Here is a 1,185-nt window from a genome sequence, read left to right on the forward strand (position 1 = left end):
ATCAACAACTTTAAATTTTATTGTAAACATACAAAATGTCTACTGACACTGAAACAGACTTCGACCAAGGCATTTTTACTGACCCCAAAATAGACAACGTACAACAGATGGAGAACGATTTACAAAATCCATTGAATTTATTAAGTTCGAATGAAGTGTTGGATAATGTAAAAATTTACGATTCCACAGTGTAAGTATTACACCTATTAAAAAATAACAATTAAAATTTTAATTAAAAAAATCTAAACGTGTCACATATTATCCATTTTAACTAAATAATCCATCATAACCACCACAACATACAAATTATAAAACAAAATATATAATATAAAAATAACAATAACAATAATAATAATAAATAATAATAATAACAATAATATAATAAATAATAATAATAACAATAATATAATAATAATATATATTACATTATTTCATTCAACAGAGAAATTGTTGGGTATGTGGACGGCATTGAGTCTCCCCGATTAGTGGGAGACAAGCAACAATATAAATTTTTTAAATTCTTTCTTAATAACGCAAATGGGAGACGTGTTCAAGTCGTAGCCTGGAACGAAGAAATAAAAAACGTTGAAAGTCTAATTATACCAAACCACGTAAGTATTCAACCACATTCTTTCTCCTTTCTTCTTAATCCTTCCTCCTTCTTTCCTTCCTTCCTTATATAATTTTTAAAACTAAAATAATTTTTACAGATTATGCATTTAGATGGAGTTCAGGCTCGCGCTCCTAAGCATGCTAATTTCAATAATGAAAATGTTGCTTACGAACTTCATATAAAAAGTAACAGTATAATTAATAGTTTGGGGAAATATGAGCCTACCAGCTCTTCAAGTCATGGACCCATACCAATTTTATTAAAAGATGTTATGAATTCTTCTGGATATATTCGTAAGCCACAAATGTTTATATAAATTGTAAATAATAAAATAATAAAATATAATAAAATAAAAAAATTATAAATAATAAAATATATATAAAAATAATAATAATAAATGTTAATTGTTACAATTGTTGTTTTTTAATATTATTTTTTGTGTAAAAATTTGATAAGAAAGGTCACATAAAAATTGTAAGACTTAATTTTTGAATAGGTGATTTGTATTAGCAGTGGTTTGTAGTCTTAAAATAGTTATACGTTTTAAAATTTAGAAAATAAGTGTTGCAACC

At 25.1% G+C, this 1,185-nt stretch overlaps 1 protein-coding gene across 1 annotated transcript; it reads left to right on the forward strand.

The window, feature by feature from the left end:
- Positions 1-6: 6 nt before the first annotated feature.
- LOC112467401 lies at positions 7-929 on the forward strand. Its single transcript, XM_025035994.1, has 3 exons — positions 7-190; positions 443-611; positions 711-929. Exons 1-3 carry the CDS (start codon positions 36-38, stop codon positions 927-929), a joined length of 543 nt encoding a protein of 180 aa, XP_024891762.1. The 5' UTR covers positions 7-35.
- Positions 930-1,185: the final 256 nt, after the last annotated feature.

The sequence above is a fragment of the Temnothorax curvispinosus genome, unplaced genomic scaffold (genome assembly GCF_003070985.1).
Source record: "Temnothorax curvispinosus isolate PA1 unplaced genomic scaffold, ASM307098v1 QBEX01017275.1, whole genome shotgun sequence".
NCBI lineage: Eukaryota > Metazoa > Arthropoda > Insecta > Hymenoptera > Formicidae > Temnothorax > Temnothorax curvispinosus.

What these genes read in the sequence shown, in the direction of transcription:
- LOC112467401 (XM_025035994.1), top strand. Translation starts at nt 36, where the DNA reads ATGTCTACTGACACTGAAACAGACTTCGACCAAGGCATTTTTACTGAC. An exon ending in AAAATTTACGATTCCACAGT is followed by an intron (nt 191 to 442) that starts GTAAGTATTACA and finishes TTCATTCAACAG; the next exon opens with AGAAATTGTTGGGTATGTGG. An exon ending in GTCTAATTATACCAAACCAC is followed by an intron (nt 612 to 710) that starts GTAAGTATTCAA and finishes TAATTTTTACAG; the next exon opens with ATTATGCATTTAGATGGAGT.